The sequence below is a fragment of the Staurois parvus genome, unplaced genomic scaffold (genome assembly GCF_062004578.1).
Source record: "Staurois parvus isolate SC_StPar_1 unplaced genomic scaffold, SC_StPar_1.0 ptg000081l, whole genome shotgun sequence".
NCBI lineage: Eukaryota > Metazoa > Chordata > Amphibia > Anura > Ranidae > Staurois > Staurois parvus.
The window spans coordinates 3,315,908-3,332,753 of record NW_028317877.1 but is presented as its reverse complement, the minus strand read 5'-3'; the positions used below and the strand labels follow the sequence as shown (position 1 = coordinate 3,332,753).

Below are 16,846 nucleotides of genomic sequence, written 5' to 3'. Positions count from 1 at the left end.
TCTAGGGTTTGGTTAAAGCTGAACTTTTAGGCAACTGATATTATTAATATTATTATTAGCTTTTTATTAGCAGTGATCACTGTATTGGTGTCATTGGGGATGTCAGTGACACCAAGTCAGTTCCCCCCAGAGGTTAGAATGCCCGCTGCAGTTCTGATATAAGTCGCTGATCGCTGCCATTACTAGTTAAAAAAAAAAATTCCATTATCTATAACGCCATTTGTAAACGCTATAATTTTCACATAAACCAATTAATTTACACGTATTGGGATTTTTTTTTACCAAAGACGTAGCAGAATACATTTTGGCTTAAATTTATGACGAAATTAAATTTTTAAAATTTTTTTTACTGGACATGTTTAATAGCAAAAGTCAAATATTTTTTTTTCTCAATTTTCAGTCTATTTTTTTGTTTATAGCACAAAAAATAAAAACTCCACAGGTGATCAAATACCGCCAAAAGAAAGCTCTATTTGTATAAAAAAATGGACATAAATTTAATTTAGCTGCAGTGTTGCATGACCATGCAATTGTTAAAGTAACGCAGCTCTGTATAGAAAAAAATGGCCTGGTCAGGAAGAGGGTTAAATTCTTTGGAGGGCAAGCGGTTAAGGTAAATCCTTGGTGACCCCAGGTCATCAGAACTAGTATCCCCATTGGAACATTTCCCTCTCTATTACTTTTCTGAGGACAACCCAAAATGTGGGATTTTCTTTTACTTTCACTTTCAACGATAACGGTAAACAGGACAAAAAGAGAAGGTAAATCTGCCTAATGGGGGAACAGACAGCAATAAAAACTTGATAGATTTTTTTTTTTTTTTTTGCAAAGTCCTGCGGTGTAGTGAGCACACTCAGAAAATTGGCACCCGGTGCAATAAAAAAAGTGAGCACGCAAAAGTGAGGCACACAAAAAAAGCGCACAGGGTGTACATCTAGTCCTCCTCCACAGAGAAAGAGCCCTAGCCCTGATTCCCCGTGGCACAGGGCTCCTGACAGGAACTGAGGCACTTGCTGGTCCACCTGGCCAAAACCAGGCAAATCCCTTTCTCTGGGAGGCCTGCCAAAGCAAGGCCACCCCAAGTACTCAGTGGGGCTCCCCCAAAGGGAGACCCCATGGGAGGGGGAGAACCTGACCAAAAGGCCACGTTCCCTCTCACCAAGATTTTCAGGGCAGGCCCGAGGACCTGCACCCTACTAATCTGGGTAGTGAAAACTGCATACAGTGCTGTGCAAGAGTGCAGTGACAAACACATATATAAGGCAGGGGAGAAGTGGACAAGTGCAATAGGTGCCATAGTGAAATACCATGGCGGGCCGTTCGGCCAGGAATAAAAGAAATTCCTCTGGTCCTGGCCAAAAGGCCCGGCCCTAGAGGCAGGTGTGGGGAAAAAAAGTGTGGCTGGTGCAGTGGCCATGGTGTCTAAAACCCAAAGTGAGCTCCCTTATCGTGAGAATTTTGGCAGCCCTTGACTGCCACTCCAGGGATACATACACTGGGGGGCTTCTTTCACAGCCTGGCCCTTGGCCAGACTAGTGCAGCTCCATCCCCATTAGGAAGGCATCAACTTAGCTTAGGGAGAGTCTTGACTACAACCAGGGACAAGCTCGGTACACCAGTCCAGATTCAACACGGGAGGAAAAAGGCCCTTCTACCACCCTCACCATTCCTTACCTAATTACATCAGGAGTAATACTAGTGGCTTCATTCTATGGAGAAGCAATAGAGCCACCTTTGAACAGCAACATTGTCAGTTGGTGGAAAGGGGAGTGTTAAATTCACCAGCAAATTTAGATTTACTGCTAGCTGGTGGCAGCTGCAGGCTAGGTGATGAATCCATACTCCACCACCTGCTCCCAGGTTTTTGGGTATGCGTGCACCCCCCCATGCTGTGTCCAATCACAGGTTTGTCAGCCAATTATTTTGGCTGAATACCTGCTTGACTGGCTGTGGCCAATCACAGCACAGAGTTCTGTGTTTACAAACACACAGGACAGTAATTCTTTTTCCTGAAAAGCAGGGAGAAAAAGCAGCCAGATTTGTGATTAAAAGCAGCACACAGTACACTTGTTATGCACACAGTTAACCCCTTGATTACCCCTTGATGTTAATCCCTTCTTAGCCAGAGTCATTAGTACAGTATTATATCTGATCAATGTATTAATGTCACTAGTGAAATCCGTGTTAGTTAGTGTCCCTCCCAGCCGGTGTTCATAAGCGCCAGATTGCCCACACACTATCATAGTCACACTATAAGTTGTTCATCACCGCCATTACAAGTATTGCATCTACAGCTGCGTATATTCCAGTATATATACCATAGCTGGTAGACGCTATAACTTTCACACAAACCAAATTATATACACATGAACCCTTAGGATGGCATGAAACAAAAAAAAAAAAGACCTTTTAGCATTTTTTTTTTAAACATATTTTGTGTTTTCTTCCCACTTAGATTTAAGTATTTATTTCACAGGTGTTACAATGCATGAAGAGTCTTCAGGAATGGTTTCTTCTTCCATCTCCTGATGTAGGTCACACTTCCAGCTCAGAAGGGTATGTTTTTTTTACCTGTTATCTGTTTCTAGCTTCATGTTTGTGTTCTCTCTCACTTTATTTACTCGTTATCAAGTGAGCAGTGTTTGTGTTATTTTATTGTGAAACTATGGTGGTGTGGGGTAAAATTTATTTATAAATTGCTTTTTTGTTTATTTTAATGTTTATAATTCGTTTACCCTTTCGCCACCATAGCCATTTTTGCACACATTGAAAAACTCATTTTTAGGCCTGAAGATTCCATAACCCCCTCTCCCCCAAAAATGTTATATTTTATGAAAGCAGACACCCTAGAAAATCAAATAGTGGTAGTTTAAATTTTTTATGTCACACAAAATAAGTGCTATGGTTCACAAAATGCAGAATTTCAATAAAAAATACACTAAAGTTACTTTTAGGGCACATAAACGCACTATATTAAACAGTTTTTATAAAATAAAAGGAGAGGTCATGCTGAGTAAATAGATGCCCAACATGTCAAGTCTTAAAATTGCATGTGCCCATGAAACTATGAAAACATCTGTACCCTAAATTTTCCATAGGCGTGGCAGTCTATAACAAAATAGTTGTAAGCCAGCCAAGGATAACCCCTGCTACATGTCTTAGGAGGATTTTTTTACTAGTATTTTTTTAAATTCAATCAAGAATCCATGCTGCAACACTACTTGAGCTTGTCTCTACAATGGAAGCCATTAAGATTAGACTTTCCAAAGCCTAACCTTGGAGTGTCATACCAAGTTGTTGGCATTGCCTTAACTCTTCCTGTCTCTGAAGAAGAATAGGCTGATCAGGCTGAGCACTAGGAGCTATTGCACTGCTAGGCACTTTGAATTTCCTGCTCTCCACTGGTTTCACAGTAGAAGGGGTTAACACTGAGGTTAGTGCATATGCCACCCACCTGGTGAAGTGTCACACGTTCTCTGTACTTTCCTGCCATTGAGAGCTGAGGAAGCATTTTACCCCTGCTACTCCTGCTTGAAAATAGCCAATGTGGAACTCTGATGTTTTGTCCATTTCTGCTGCTTTCCTATTGTGACTTAGTCACCTCTGGCCATCTGACACTGCACCTGCTACCAGGTAGGGTCCTGTGAGTACTTGAGGCCTTGCTTTGTACCCTGAGCTATGTTGCTTCACCACCACCACACGGTTGCAACATGTCTGACTCGAGACACAGAGTGGACAGTCCAACTTTTCTATGTGCCCCAGCTACAATTAATTAATGGCTCTTGTGTTGCTTGCAGCGTGCCCACTGATGCAGCTGGCATCTGCAGTCTGTCCCCTTGCTCCTGAAGTCTGTCATCCTTGGAGTCTTCCTTGCACTCTGCTGCTGCAGTCTATGCCATACTTGGAATTTTCTTTGCGCTCTGTTCCTAAAGCCTATGCCATCCTTGGAGTCTTCTCTAGCATTATTGCGCATAGGCGCCTCCTCTGCTTTGCCTGAGGAGGTTTCTACTTCAGTCACACATGACTTTATAGGCCAGATAGCACAGTTTTTTGCTGACTCTGAACGCAGAGGCCACAAGTATGCTACTGTTCTTCTCTGGCAGATTCTGTATCAGATGTGCGTACAGTTTCCAAGCCATCACCCTTCTGAACGAACTTGCCCTCAAAGAATTACAAACTTCCCCGATCACTCCCAAGCTAAACAAGACCATGTGGGCTCTTATTGACATGTTACCCACAATTATGAAGCTGGAGGATCAGCCCATTGCATCCACCAGTGCTATTCCAGGTATGGAAGGGAGTCCATTCCCTGATCTTCTCTGCTGATTGTGAACCAAGCCATTTCCAGGTCAACATCCTGGCTGAAAATTTGGGTAAATAGCTGATCGAGCAGTCTGTCACCGTAAAAGATACCTGTCACTTGACTAATGCTGTCACATTGGGGCTTTTCCTTGTGATAGCTATAAGGGTAAATGTATAAAAAAGTTAAATATAATAAAATAAAAAAATACCCGAAAAATTCAAAAGCACACTACACACAAATGCAAACCCATGAGTAGAGCAAACACATATACGTAAATGATTGTGGCACACGTTATTTATCTTCATGTATTGCAAGATGAGAACAATAATTCTACAACCCTCATTTACGGTAAACACTAAACTGATGAGCTGTAAAGGCATTTAAATGTTTATTGATCATTTTGAGTACTACAATTTATCACTATTTCGCAGGTGCATGCATTGTTGAGGCTTGATCCATTTGGTATTGATTAGCGTTGCCCCAATACCTGTATTAGTGCTGATACTAAGCATTTGCATGACTCATACTCGCACAAATACTCCGATACTAAAACCGATACCTTCAAGTCCGCAGACTGTAACCGTCACCTTTATTGAGAGATGCAGCAGGACATCTGACAAGGGCAGCTTCCAGATGACTGATGTCACACACGTCAGTTAGGGTGCGGCAGTGTGAGACGTGATACCCAGGGACTGCAGAAGCTCTGGCAAGTGCTCTACTGCTACACCGCCAGGGCAGAGGCAGGTGATCTGGGTGTTGTGTAAAAAAAAAAATAATTTTAATAGAATAGTTATTTGTGAGCCACCAGGAGTTAACTTACTCTATTATTAGTGTTAATTGTGTGCTTAAGTGAATATTTATTAAATATTGGATCGCCAGGCACTAATTACACCCTCTCTAGGTGTATGAAATTAAACTATGAATTATTATACTGTACCGCGCTCCAATATTATCAACCTTTTGTGATTAACCTTTTTTGGTTGTGTGAATTTCTTAATATACCACCTATAATCCAATCATTATTGGTGGATTATAGGTGGTATATTAAGAAATTCACACAACCAAAAAAGGTTAATCACAAAAGGTTGATAATATTGGAGCGCGGTACAGTATAATAATTCACAGTAAAAAAAAAAAATAAATGCATCCAAGCGCAATGATTGATTTTTTTTTTTTTTTTTTGCTGGCCTACCACTGTACCATCAGGGCAGAGGCATGGCAAATAAGTGTAGTAAAAATATAAGTTAGAAACTTAAAAACAATTAAATTTAATTTGTAAATATATAAATTCATACACTGCTGGGCTACCACTAAATCACCAGGGCAATGTCTTTTGAGTTAACGTTCTTCACAATTATAATGAAATTGTAATAATTTTTCATAGTGTAAAAAAACCTGTCACGTGAATATAAGTATCGGTACTCGTACACGGTCTTAAAAAACTGGTGTCAGTGCATCCCCAGTATCTATTTACGCAACACTATATAATTTTTATTTTGTACAAAATGTGGATCAAATTGTGTTTATGTGCACTAAAATTAATTTTAATGTCTTTTTCCTGAAACTACAGAATAAATATTTGATAAACAGTTGCACAAATATTGTACGATGTAAAAAAAATTGCAACTACCACCTTTCTATTCCACAGGGCCTCTGCATTCTGAAAATATATAATGTTCTGGAGGGTGTTAAGTACTTTTAAATAAAATATAAAGTGCAGCGCTAAAAATATAAATGTGACATAAAAAAAAAATATATATTTATATATATATATATATATATATATATATATATATATATATGAAAAAGTCCCAATAAAGGTGGCCTCGGGTAACAATGCACACTGACCAGAAGTGCACATAAATAGTGCAATGTAGCAAAGATGGAGTTCAGAAAGTAGTCATCAGCATGGAGAGGGTAGATGTATTCCCTTGATCAATGAAGGTCCGCACGGTGAAGACAAAGCTGGGCAGAATAAATCCACTAGATAGCAGAAAAGGAATCACAGCTCCACAAAAGAAAGCACCACTCCTCCACTGCACATCAACGATATCTAGGAAAAAATGCTCCCCACAAGGGATCAAGAAAAAATGCCCATAGTGAAGTATAGTTATGGTTTATTGGGATAAAGCAGGATGCATCCAGTAAAATGGCAAAGTGAAATGGCAAAAACGGCTAGCACACATAAAAGCTAGCATATGTAAAACGAACAGGACTAACCGTCCTGTCAGATGTAGTGGCCGCCGGAGCTCCACAATGCTTCGACGGCGTGACGTCAAGGCGTGCGCAGGCTCCTCCTTACGCGTTACGTGCCGAGCACATCTTCAGAGAAAGAACCGGTGTACGCCGCGACGTGCAGGTCGGAGCTAAATAGACCGAAAGGCGCATGCGCGATAGCCAGGCGCCATTTTGTCATAGCTCAAAAAGAGTCTGCATGCCCATCATAGATTATCAGAAGGACAGCAGACAATACCTCAATTGGGATCGAGCAAATCTCTCCATACCAAAAAAGGTCATACATAATGGAGAAAGATTACTCAAATCTAAACATTAGAGATATGTATAACTATAAACATAGTCCATACCATGAATATTAAAAAACAACCTAACTGCCAAATTAAAATGAGTCAATGAATACATATATATATAAACAACACAACAAATAATGATCATGAAATGATAATAAAGACACCACAAAATTATCGCAAAAAACATAACTCAAAAATACAAGGATGGGGGCGCATGCGCGGCCAGGATCGATGGCGGCCGCACTTTAAGTGAGCTCCGCTCATCCCCGGCCAGTAAAGACTCACCCGACAGCCGCTTCCACTCCTCTTCAGCTGTGGGTGAGTCCTACGTACCCCGCACCCGGCCCGGCACTTGAGGAGACTTGATGGGGAAGATAGGGCGCTGGAGGCCCCCCTCCCCGCAGTCACGTGACCCGCGGCCGTCGCCGCTCCGGCGGTTCCTCTCCAGGCCGCAATCCCCGGCCTCTAGTATGGCTGGGAGCCCAGGAAGGGATCGCGGCCCCCCGGTGGTCGCAGAGGGTACTGCACCCACGGATGTTTCAGCCTCTGCCCTGACACAATCACTGCTGGAGGACTATGAGCCCCAGCATGCTACTGGGGGGGTTGCGGAGCAGTCTGCATCAGGGAAGCATCCTCCCTCCATCCAGGCACCTCAGCAGGCCACCTCATCAGCTTCCCTCACATTGTCGGCGTTGGATGATAAGTTACAAAATTTTTTGCGCAACATTACTGCGTCCATATCCACGGAGGTGGGAAAGCTGGCCTTGGAGCTTAGAGGGGAAATTGCCCAGATTGGAGACCGCACGGACAGATTGGAAAACGAGTTTGATAATTTGGTACAATACGTCCACGTACTGGAAGAAGATAACGCTTACCTGAAGCACTCCATGTCCCAAATGCAGCTCCAGCAAGAGGACCTGGAAAACAGGGAACGGCGCCAAAATATCCGTATTCGCGGTATGTCCGAGTCTATTGCAGATGCACAGCTGCACCGTCATCTTCTGTCCTTCTTTACTGCCACTGCCCCCTTAGTTCCAGTAGCAGATTGGCGTATGGATAGGGCTCACCGCTCCTTGGGCCCAAAACCTGCTGAAGGCACCAGACCACGCGACGTTATTGTTCGCTTTCATTTTTTTCAAAGCAAAGAAGCTCTACTTTCTGCTGTTCGTCATAAATCGTCGCTGGATTTTGAGGGTGACAGACTCCAACTCTTCTGCGACCTGTCCCCGATTACGCTGGCTAAGCGACGAGACCTGAAGCCGATTACCATGCACCTTCAACAACACCATGTCCCTTACCTTTGGGGGTTTCCCTTTCGGTTGGTCGTAAATAGGGACAATACCCAAGTTGTGCTCCGTAATCTTCATGAGGCGGACTCCTTCCTAAAACGCCTGGGACTTCCGCCTCTGTCAGAGGATGGGTCCTCTCTGCCACCAACTCCATCTTGTCCGTCCGCCACCCCCAGCGGGATTTGGACCCCGGTTCGCAGAGGTCGGAAGAGACCTTCACGTACCCCACAACGTCCGCGCCATCCTCGGTCAACTGATCCACCTGCTTGACGAATCTCTGGGGCTACCTTCTGGATCTGGTGATGAACCTTTTCCTCCTGGGTTTTTGGTTCTCTCTTGCACTTTTTTTTTTTTTTTTCTTTCTTCTCTACATAATTTTCCCACGGGTTTTCCTTATCTGTCCGGCCAAATTGTGTTGGGTGCTTTTTTCATTTTTGATTACTTTTTCTTTGCTGGCCGGGTTTGACGTCCTCTCCGATGTTCTGGTTGTCATGCTGCTCCCGATTTTGTCTAGCCATAGGCCTAGACGACTTGGGTCACATTGTTGCTCCCGAGTTTATATCCTTGCGGATACTTATTTCTCCTCTGTTTTTTGTTCTTTACACTATTGCCTTGCAAAGTATTGTGTTCAACTGTTTGATGGTTTTTGTTTTTTACTGTATTACATCGATGGTATTCCTTTCATTTTTCATGCTATTACATGTAAAACCGTTGTCGTTATTTTATAATGGCTTTGCGGTTTCTGTCATATAACGTCAAGGGCCTCAACTCCATTCAAAAACGGTGGATGGCTTTGAAGGAATTCCGATCCTCAGGAGCAGACATTATTTTTGTCCAAGAGACCCATTTCAAATCGACTGGCTCTTTCCGTTTTGCCTCGAGATTTTTTTCCCAAGCGTACTGGGCCTTTGATCCCTCTGGGAAGGCCGGGGTGGCAATCCTTATTGGGTCACACTGCTCTCTTCGGGTTGTTTCCTCCAAAGTTGACCGTCAGGGTCGTTATATTATTTTAGAGTGTATGCTTGGCGAGACTCCCCTTGTTCTGTTGAATTTATATGCTCCCAATACAGGTCAACTGCAATTCCTGTCCCAAACGCTCGCTAATCTGGATTCCATTACTACCTCACAGGTGATTGTAGGGGGTGATTTCAATCTGATTGTTTCCCCTCATAAAGATAGGAAGGTGCTTTTTGAATCCACCCCCTCGAAGCGGCAATGCTCCTCTTCAAAATCGTTTCGTAAATTGATTAGGGAGCATCGTCTCTTTGACGCTTGGCGGATTAAACACCCTCTTCATAAACAATTTACATTTTACTCCAACCCTCACCGTAGCTATTCGCGCCTAGATCATTTTTTCATCTCTACCTCTTTGCTCCCACTTCTGGTTTCCTCTGAAATCAATCCCATCACTTGGTCTGACCATGCCTCTTTGACCTTAAATCTTTTTTTTCCCCCTGCCGTGTCACTGGCGCCTTAATGAGACATTTCTTTCCACAGATCATCTTAGGGATGAATTGTCACGGGGACTCGATTCATATTTCACTCTTAATGTCGGTTCCGTAGCATCTTCTTCATCTCTGTGGGAGGCCCACAAGGCGGTTTTTCGTGGACTTTGTATTTCCATGGGTTCTCGTTTAAAAAAGTCCTCGGCGAGTGCTAGGGCCTCTCTCATACAACAGCTCTTGGTGGCGGAACGTCGGTTACTGAATAGGCCATCTATTTCGGGGCTTCAGAGGGTGGCATCTCTACGTGCCCAAATTAAAGCTTTTGACTCCAGTAAGACTGCACAGTCTCTCCTTTGGGTTAAACAGAAATTTTACGAATTTTCTAACAAGCCACACCGTATGTTAGTCAACCGTCTCAAAACTCAGTCCCCTTCTACGATGCCCGATCTTCTAATACAGCCAGATGGAAGCCCTACTTATGACCCTCGGGCCATGGCAACACTTTTTGGCTCATTTTATGGGAAATTATATAATTGTCTGACCCCGGACCTTCACCCGTCTCTCACACAGTCATCATTTGACAATTTTTTTGACCCCTTGTCACTTCCGAGAGTAACATCCTCAGACATGGACGCCCTTAATGCAGACATTACACTAGAGGAATTATTGGACACAATCAAACACCTCCCTTCTCGTAAAGCCCCGGGACCGGACGGATTGCCTTACTCCTACTATAAATCTTTTATTGGTATTTTGGTCCCGCATCTTCTCTCCCTTTACCGAGATCTTTTTAAGGGAATCATACCCCAGACTGACTTCTCCCGTGCATATATCTCGGTTATCCCTAAGCCTGATAAGGATCACTCTATCGTAGATAACTATCGCCCTATTGCCCTACTTAATTCCGATTATAAGATTTTTACTAAAATCTTGGCCAATCGACTCTCCGGTATTATCTCCAAGCTCATACACAGGGATCAGGTGGGCTTTGTACCTGCCAGACAGGCTGCAGATAACACCAGGAGATCTATTGATCTGGTTGATTTGGTCAATCGTTCCTCTACCCCTGCTGTGTTATTGAGTCTGGATGCTCAAAAAGCCTTTGACCGTTTAAGCTGGCCCTATATGTTCATGGTTTTGGAGAGATTTGGTTTTAGGGGTTCATTTGTAGCAGCTTTGAAGGCCCTTTATTCATCCCCTTTTTCACAGGTCAGATTAGCCTCCTTTCTCTCACCACCCTTTCAGATGTCAAATGGCACTCGTCAGGGCTGTCCACTCTCTCCCCTGCTGTTCATTCTCTGCCTGGAGCCATTGGCTATCGCCATCAGGTCGGATCCGGATATCCGGGGAATACAATCCCATTCTCGTGAGTACAAATTATCGTTATTTGCAGATGACATTCTCCTTACACTTACGAGTCCCCACACCTCTTTACCGATTTTGCACAAAACTTTGAAACAATTTGGGGCTTTATCAGGCTATAAGGTCAACACGTCCAAAACTGAGGCACTTCCAATACATGTCTCTCCTGACGTTCTTTCCTCCCTTCAGGCAGCCTTTTCCTACCGATGGTGCACCCACTCTTTAAAGTATTTAGGTACCAACCTCACCTCCTCTTACCAATCCATATATGAGGCCAATTTTCCCCCACTGTTTGTAGCAATTTCTCGCTCTCTGAAACACTGGGATGCCTTGCCCATTTCCTTCCTCGGTCGTATTAATGTCCTAAAAATGACCGTGCTACCCAAACTTTTATATCTGTTTGCAACTCTGCCCGTACCCGTTCCTATGTCCAAGCTCCACTCCCTTCAGAAATCTTTCTTACACTTTATTTGGCACAACAGGCGGCACAGGATTGCTCGTTCGGTTCTGCTTTCCCCACGTTCTAGGGGAGGCTTGGGAGCGCCGGATATAATAACATACTACTTTGCAATTCACCTTCGCTTTCTCATGTCATGGTCCACCCACTACCCTCCCAATACATGGACTGAGATTGAGTCTTTGCAGTTGTCCCCTGTTCATCCGTGTTCCCTTCTCTGGTCGACCTCAGCAGTGGAAGTCCTTTCTTTTCGACACTTATTCCAAGGTCCCATGCTTTTCTCATTGAATGTTTGGCAGAAATGTAAGGCTAAATTCACATTGGCCTCTGATTGCTCCCCACTGACAAATATCCTTTATAACCCTAATCTTCCAGACAATATGGCCAAGTCCCGGATGCCTCTCTGGGTAGGATCTAACCTTTTTCAACTACGTCACTTGGTACACCCGGTGACTCGTAAGTTGCATTCATTCTCGGATCTCCAGAGGAAAGCCTCTCTACCCTCTCGCCATCTGTATATATACCTTCAAATACGCCACTTTTTCTCTACTCTATCTCCCTCATTGAGCTTAGGGAAACCTACCCCCTTTGAACGTCTATGTATGGAAGGTCCCCACCAAAGGGGTATTGTCTCTAGCACCTATAAAGTTCTTATGGAGGCCCCCCCTTTGTCCAATGACGCTCACCTCTATATGCGTAGATGGTCTCAATTTATACAACGTGATATTGACTTATTGTCATGGAAGAAAATATGGGACAATGCATCTAAATCCTCTATTTGTGTGGTTTTTAAGGAAAATATATACAAGATTATGATGTTGTGGTACAAAACACCAGAAGTTCTTCATGTTTATAATCCGAATGCTTCTCCTGCTTGCTGGTGCTGTAGTAGAGCTTCTGGCTCTCTTTATCATATTTTGTGGACCTGCAGCTCCATTGCTCCTTTTTGGGAAGAGGTTCGCTCCTTGTTGCAATCGTTGTTGCATGTTTCTCTTCCATTTGACCCATTGCATTTTTTGCTGGGCTTGCCATTCCCGGGTCTACCTAAACTAGCCAGAAAACTTGCTGCACATGTGCTAACAGCGGCCAGGAGAAGTATTTCTATGTGTTGGTTATCCTCTACTCCACCTTCCTTGCCAACTTTGTATAAACTTATTGCCGATGTAAGACAGATGGAGTGTTTGACTGCTTCACATAGTGGTTTGTTTGCTGTATTTGAGATGATCTGGCTCCCGTGGGATAATTTCTCTTCCTCTATGCTGGCCTGAAATGTAAGACCCTGATTATTAACGCACTGTTAATATATGACTCTATTGGTCTTGACTAAATGTAATCCTTGCCATCGATGTACTTCTCTGTTTTGCTTGTCTTTTTTGTTTTTCTCTCCTTGTTTTCTGTAACATATGATTTCTTTGAAAACCAATAAAAATTGTTAATATAAAAAAAAATACAAGGATATATCTATAAAAAATAAACTTATATATAAAATAAACAAAAAATTATAAAATGAAATAAAATGACAGTGCGGGAAACTGTTATTTTCAGCTATTGTCTATAAAACAATTTACGTCAAGTTCGACGTTAAGGCCCCGTGGATATAAAGTTTCCAATTGACAAATATATCTAGTTTCTAACTGTGAAACAGCCCGAATTTTATAAGTGCCTCTCCAATGTGGAACAATAGTATCAATTCCAGTAAATCTCAAAAGGGAGGGATCTCTCCCATGATGGCGTCTAAAATGTAGTGAGAGAGAATGATCTTTAAAACCCTTCCTAATATTATTTATATGCTCCCTGAGCCGATCACGTAACCTTCTTGTGGTACGGCCCACATATTGCTTGGAGCAGGGACATTCGAGAAGATAGACTACGTGCTTGCTATTACAGCATATGAACTTGTCTATATTATATGTGTTGTTATTAGAACTGGAACGAAAAGTAGTAATTTTCCTTTTCCTGATACCATCTACTCTACAAGCTATGCACTTGTTGCACGGGTAGAAACCTTTGTAATTAAATAAAGAAAGAGACTTAGCAGGGGGATTAATCACATTGGGAGATATAATATCTCTCAAAGTGGAAGGTTTACGAAAAATAACCTCTGGTGAGTCAGGCAAAATTTTGTTTAATATGGGATCAGCCCTCAAAATTTGCCAATTCTTTTTAATAATATGGCGAATAGATCTATGCTGAATTGAAAAGGTAGTGATGAAAGGGCAAATTAAATTCTTAGGTGGTTTGGAATCTGATTTAAGGAGTTGTTTCCTTCCCATATTTGCAACCATAGTTATGGTGTCATCAAGCGTAGAGGTATTATAGCCTTTTTCAATAAATCTCTCCTTCAAGATGGAGGCTTGTGTATGCTAGTCACCTAGATCGGTACAATTCCTTCTAATCCTCTCAAACTGACTTTTAGGGATGTTAGAAAGCCAGTTAGGATGATGGCAACTATCAAGAGGAATGTAACTGTTACGATCGGAAGGTTTAAAGTAAGACTTAGTAACAATCTTACCACCAATGTTCATAAGAACTAAATCAAGATAATTAATTTCCACCATACTATAAGTATATGTGAAATTAATATTACTGGTGTTGTAATTAAGCGTTCCAAAAAAATTAATGAGAGATTGCTCACTCCCATTCCATAACAAAAGTACATCATCAATGTACCTTTTATAGAAAGATAATTCAGGCCACTCCCTAGCATATATAATCTCCTTCTCCCAGTATGACATGAAGAGGTTGGCAAGGCTGGGGGCAAACTTAGCCCCCATAGCCACGCCCTTAATCTGCAGATAAAAATTGCCATCAAACCACATATAATTCTTTTTCATCGCAAAATCCAGTAGTTCAAGAATAAAACACATATGAGGTGCAGATAAAGAGCTATGATGTTTTAAATAATAATCAGCTGCCCGCAAGCCTTTATGATGGCTTATACTACTATATAGGGCTTCCACATCCGCAGTAACCAAGTAGGTAGTGGGGTTAGTAGTAATATCTTGTATAGCGTTCAATACTTGCTTGGTGTCCTTTAAATAGGATGGTGTAAGGGTAACCAGTGGCTGAAGATAGTGATCTATATAAGCTCCAATCTTGGAGCAAAGGGAATTAATCCCACTTACAATTGGCCTACCCGGAGGGTTTAAAGCATCCTTATGCACCTTAGGCAGAATGTACATAATAGGTAATCTAGGTGCTTTAGGACACAAAAAAACCTTTTCTTTCTGGTTAATTAGCTTTTTATCAAATCCAGAACTGATAATACTCTTTAGAGACTTTTTATATTTCAAAATGGGATTATTTTTCAAAGGCAGATAAGTTGTAGTGTCATTCAGAATTTTATAAACCTCGTCAACATAATATTGCTTATCCAAAATCACTACACCTCCACCTTTATCCGCCGGGCGAATAACCAAATCATTCTTCTCAAGAAGAGAGCTCATAGCAATTTTGGTAGAGTGGTCAGTATAATATTTTCTAACAGGAAGATTGTTTAGATCCCTTAAAACCTGTTCTCTAAAAAGACCCACTGCAGAATTAGCTTGAGAAGGTGGATTAAAGGTGGAGGCATTGCTCAAATTGGAGTAACTATGCTTAGCAGGCTCCCTACTGATAGGGTTAGTAAGAAAATACCTCTTAATAGATAACTTTCTTGAGAACTTATGGACATCTATAAAAGCCTCAAACGTATTAAGATGTCTTGTAGGAGCAAATTTGAGGCCTTTATCTAGTAGTTTAATCTCATCATCAGTGAGATGAATTTTACTGAGATTGAAAATTCCATTACCCTTTAGAACTTCCTCTTTTTGGGGGTGTCCATGTGTTCTCCTTCCTCCTCTCTTACCTCTAAATTTTTGTTTCTTTTTTTCCCCTGACCTGTCCCTAAAAAATGAGCAGGCTGGGAAACATAAGGGTAATTGTTAGGAGGTCCCTGTGACATAAGGGGAACCACATTATTAGGAGGTGGATAAGGTCCACTGGGTGGTCTGGAGGGACCTGAATTCCTTGAAGTCCCTGATTGCTGGTAATAATTATTATTAGGATGATAATTCCCCTTGGGAGGTGGACCACCATAATAATTAGATTTATAAGGGCTATTGTAATTTCTAGACTGGGGTGGACCTCTATAGTAGCCTGGTCTAGGTGGATTGTCCTGATACTCTCTATATTGAGAGTCAGGATATGTTTGTTGATGAGACATAGAGTGGCCATGTGGATGCCATCTAGAATCCCTGGGGCCTATATTAGTCTCTGGCATATATGAAAGTGGTTCGAACCTATTATGAGTAGGTATAGGTGGAACAGAAGGTGTAATCCAAGGCTGATTAAACCTCTTTTTTGCACGTTTATGCTTAGAGGGTTGAGAGTAAGGTAGCTGTACTGACACAGGAGGTAATTGTATAGGTTGTGGCTCCTCAGGAGAGAGTTGCCACTTAAATACCAACTTAGATTGATAATCATTACTGTCACAAATGTACTTTTTCTTTTTCTTCACTCTTTGTTCATTTTCAATATCCTCTAAATGCTTCTTAAGTTTATTAGATTCCAATGTGTAATCTTCCATAGCCATGAAAGGCACCAATTTCTCTTTAATCAGACTAATCTCATTATCCAAAAGCCTCAGCTTTTTCTTCTTTCTAATTAGAAGAAATTTAAGTAACTCAATACCAGCTGAGTTGAAAAATTGGTACCATTCAGAAAGAGTGGTAGGATCATCCGCATCTGGTGGGATGCTCCATCTAAGAGCCCTAGGTACCATCTGCTCTTTGATGTACCTCTCTAAGAAGGAGACATCCCATAGTGTTTTTAATTCAGAGGTAGTAAGATTATTTAAGTGTAAAAAAATACCTTTAAGGTCATTGGATTCATGAGATTGTGTATAAACATCATCAGAAATTGCCATCCTAGAGGCTCTGGTGTCAAAAATATCTCTAATGATTTGAAGATGAAAAGCTGCTACAAACTCGTATTGGTATATAAACGTATGAAATAGAGAGCAAAAAAGTGAGCGCTTTAGATGGACAAGCAGCTGAAGCACACAGGATAACCAAAAAATCCTCACATGAAAATAAGATTGGAGCTTATATAGATCACTATCTTCAGCCACTGGTTACCCTTACACCATCCTATTTAAAGGACACCAAGCAAGTATTGAACGCTATACAAGATATTACTACTAACCCCACTACCTACTTGGTTACTGCGGATGTGGAAGCCCTATATAGTAGTATAAGCCATCATGAAGGCTTGCGGGCAGCTGATTATTATTTAAAACATCATAGCTCTTTATCTGCACCTCATATGTGTTTTATTCTTGAACTATTGGATTTTGCGATGAAAAAGAATTATATGTGGTTTGATGGCAATTTTTATCTGCAGATTAATGGCGTGGCTATGGGGGCTAAGTTTGCCCCCAGCCTTGCCAACCTCTTCATGTCATACTGGGAGGAGGAGATTAT

General features: G+C 41.8%; 1 protein-coding gene across 6 annotated transcripts in view; it reads left to right on the top strand.

Moving 5' to 3' along the window:
- Nucleotides 1-16,846, top strand: part of ERMARD (ER membrane associated RNA degradation) — a 114,613-nt gene that overhangs the window by 64,058 nt on the left and 33,709 nt on the right. For all 6 annotated transcript variants that reach the window (XM_089669715.1, XM_089669711.1, XM_089669714.1 and 3 more), the window contains one exon: nt 2,477-2,556. In XM_089669715.1, coding sequence (XP_089525841.1) covers nt 2,477-2,556 — 80 coding nt within the window. The remainder of the gene's footprint in view (nt 1-2,476; nt 2,557-16,846) is intronic.